Raw genomic sequence first — 2,941 nt, 5'->3', positions numbered from 1 at the left:
CAACAATTAGAATGAATGGAGATAAAGCAATGTTGTGAACTGGAAGTGTACACAAAGTAATATAACTCGTAATCCCAAAACTCTGAGATTATCAAAAGAATTCATTTGAATTAACTAAGATTCAAAATGGACAAAATACATTAATTTGGTCTCATGTTGTCTCGTGTTAAAAACTACACATATAAGGCTTTCATCCTACACACTGACAATATAAAGACAATTTTGTACTGTTCTAACAAAGCTACCCAGGAAACCCTTATTTATAGATTACACTTTAATCTGAACAAAATTATATCCAATTATATTTAATAGGATATGCTAATGTATAAAATATATTTGTGTCTGTTTCTTTCTTTTCATTATTTTCCAATGTGACATTTATTCAAATTTTTTTTTTCTTTTTACTACCATCTATTTTTTTCATTCAATTTTAATGAAATCGAATGTTTAAGATACCTTGTTACTAGACTAGGATGTTTAATTCTCAATTATTAGGTCGTCAAGTATAAAATTTGTAGTAAGGTATATGGTAAACTTTGACAGCTGCTCATTTTGTGCCATTATTATATATGGACAATCTTTATCTATTGTTAGAAAGCTGACGCATCTATTTCTTTATTCTAACTCATTTTGCACTTTATAAAGTATTATAAATTGTTTTTGCTATTTTTGTTTAGAGATGGATAAGTCGGAAATTCATATGGTTTTGAAATATGAGTTCTTTCTTGGAAATACAGCATCACAGACAACTCGGAATATTAATGGAGTATGTCATTCTAATACACAGCAGACAGTATCAAATTGGTTTGCAAAATTTTGTTCTGGTAACTTTGACCTCACAAATGAACAATGCGTTCGACCAGAAACAAAGATAGATGATGAGAAACTGAAAGCCACCATCAAGTGAGATCCACCTCAAAGTGCTCATGAATTATTGTTGTTTGGTGTTAGCAAGCAAACAATACTGACTCACCTAGTTCAAATCGGTAAAGGGAAAAAGTTGGATAAGTCGTTTCCACATGAACTCAATGAAAATCAGAAACAGCAATGTTTGGAAGCCTGCATTATGCTACTTTCTCGTCACAAAATGAATCATTTTTGAATCGAATTGTATCATGTGATGAGAAATGGATCCAATACGACAACCATAAACGTTCAGCACAATGGTTGGACAAAGATGAACCACCAAAACACATCCAGAAAGGAAAATTCATCAAAAGATGCTGATGGTGTATGTTTGGTGGTCTGGCACAGATGTGATCCATTATGATTTCATTAAACCTGGCTCATCAATCATGGCCGAAGTATACTACAGCCAACTGGACAAAATGATGCATAAACTTACAAAAAAACAGCCTAGATTAGTCAACAGATCCACTCTTGGATAACTTTTTGATAGGAAAAAAATTTAATTCTGACGATGTTGTAAAATAAGCCTTCCAAAATTTTATTGACTCTAGATTGCCAGGCTGGACAAGCTACCACCGAAATGGCAAAAGTGTATAGACAATATGGGTGCATACTTTAATGAATAAAATTATTCCTTGTATTTATAAAGCATTAGCAAACTTTTTTTTCTTTTCTGCAAATTTTATACTTGATGACTTAATACTATATTCATCTAGTTAAATATAGATACCATGAAATGAAATTAAGCTACTTCTAAAAGCTGTAAGCTGTTAGAAATGACTTTCAAACTATTTTACTTGCTTCAATACTAGATTCATATTCTCCTATAAATTTTATTTTGAGAAGACCGATCTCTACTAGCTTCACTTTTCATTGACATTCTACAGAAAGATTAAAGGAGACATTTAACACATAATAATATACAGATGATCAGAAATAGTATAAAATACATGCTTTTTTTCTTCTTAATTTTACTATTACATATATTGTTACAAATATTATATTTTTTATTTCAGATCTTCACCAAGCCTTCGTACTTCCGTTAAAAATCTGTTGGTGCCACCACATCGAGAATGTCAGGCTGTTATCAACTAGTCCAACGTTTTATATATATATATATATATATATATATATATATGGAAAATATTATATAAATATTTTCAGTGCCTTGTGGAAATCAGTATTGTACACTGAAACTTCCTTTTAAGTATTTCGAAGCTGTTTGCTCAACATCATTTCCAGCTATTTTTTCTGATTCTCTTTTTCATTTCATTTCATTTTTTTTTTATGTCAAATAAAGAAGAGAAGCTAATTTTTAGAAGTAATACTGTATATTTTTAAAATTTCCAAATTAAAACTGAATTTAAAACAAACAAAATTAAATTATTGAATATTGATAAAGTCTTATTTTATTGCCACAAAAATTTAGTTGAAGACGTCATAATATTCAAAACTTCATTATCAAAATATAGAATATTTATTGCAATAAGTATGTTTTTATTTATCTGTAAAAATGAAAACACAAAACAAAATCTTGGTTTAAATTTCTGCATTACAGAGCCAATTATCCATAGCATCTGTTTTGCTAAAATATTTAGCCTATTGGTCTTTGTTAAATTTATAAGCTATAGACAGTGATATGGCCATCTTATTGCTATAAAATGAAGAACTTATGTATTTAGAGATTTGTTCATATTTTTGATAATAAATATTTTTTCATGTGTCATTTCTCATGAGCTTCTATAAAATTCCTATTGTACATGCCTCTCCATATTTACTTAAAAATATATTTGTTAGTAGATTATACAGAAAACAATTTTGTTTTGAAGCTGGTTGAAAGTATTCACCTCTATTTTCTCTTAAAACAGAAATATACATGTTAGCATACTTATGTGTGTGTCTGTATATATATATGTATATATATATATATATATGTATATATATATATATATGTATATATATATATGTATATATATATATATATGTATATATATATATATATGTATATATATATATATATGTATATATATAT

At 28.0% G+C, this 2,941-nt stretch overlaps 1 protein-coding gene across 17 annotated transcripts in view; it reads left to right on the top strand.

Annotated features, from left to right (window-relative positions):
- Positions 1 to 2,640, top strand: part of LOC106880867 (dual specificity protein phosphatase CDC14A) — a 385,993-nt gene extending 383,353 nt beyond the window's left edge. For 11 of the 17 annotated variants that reach the window (XM_052969515.1, XM_052969513.1, XM_052969512.1 and 8 more), the window contains one exon: positions 1,926 to 2,640. In XM_052969515.1, the coding sequence (XP_052825475.1) occupies positions 1,926 to 1,955 (30 nt within the window). In that variant the 3' untranslated portion in view covers positions 1,956 to 2,640. The remainder of the gene's footprint in view (positions 1 to 1,925) is intronic. The other 6 variants (XR_008264594.1, XR_008264589.1, XR_008264593.1 and 3 more) reach the window with 4 other exon arrangements.
- Positions 2,641 to 2,941: the final 301 nt, after the last annotated feature.

The sequence above is a fragment of the Octopus bimaculoides genome, chromosome 7 (assembly GCF_001194135.2).
Source record: "Octopus bimaculoides isolate UCB-OBI-ISO-001 chromosome 7, ASM119413v2, whole genome shotgun sequence".
Classification (NCBI taxonomy): domain Eukaryota; kingdom Metazoa; phylum Mollusca; class Cephalopoda; order Octopoda; family Octopodidae; genus Octopus; species Octopus bimaculoides.
This window is presented reverse-complemented; position numbering and strand designations above follow the sequence as displayed.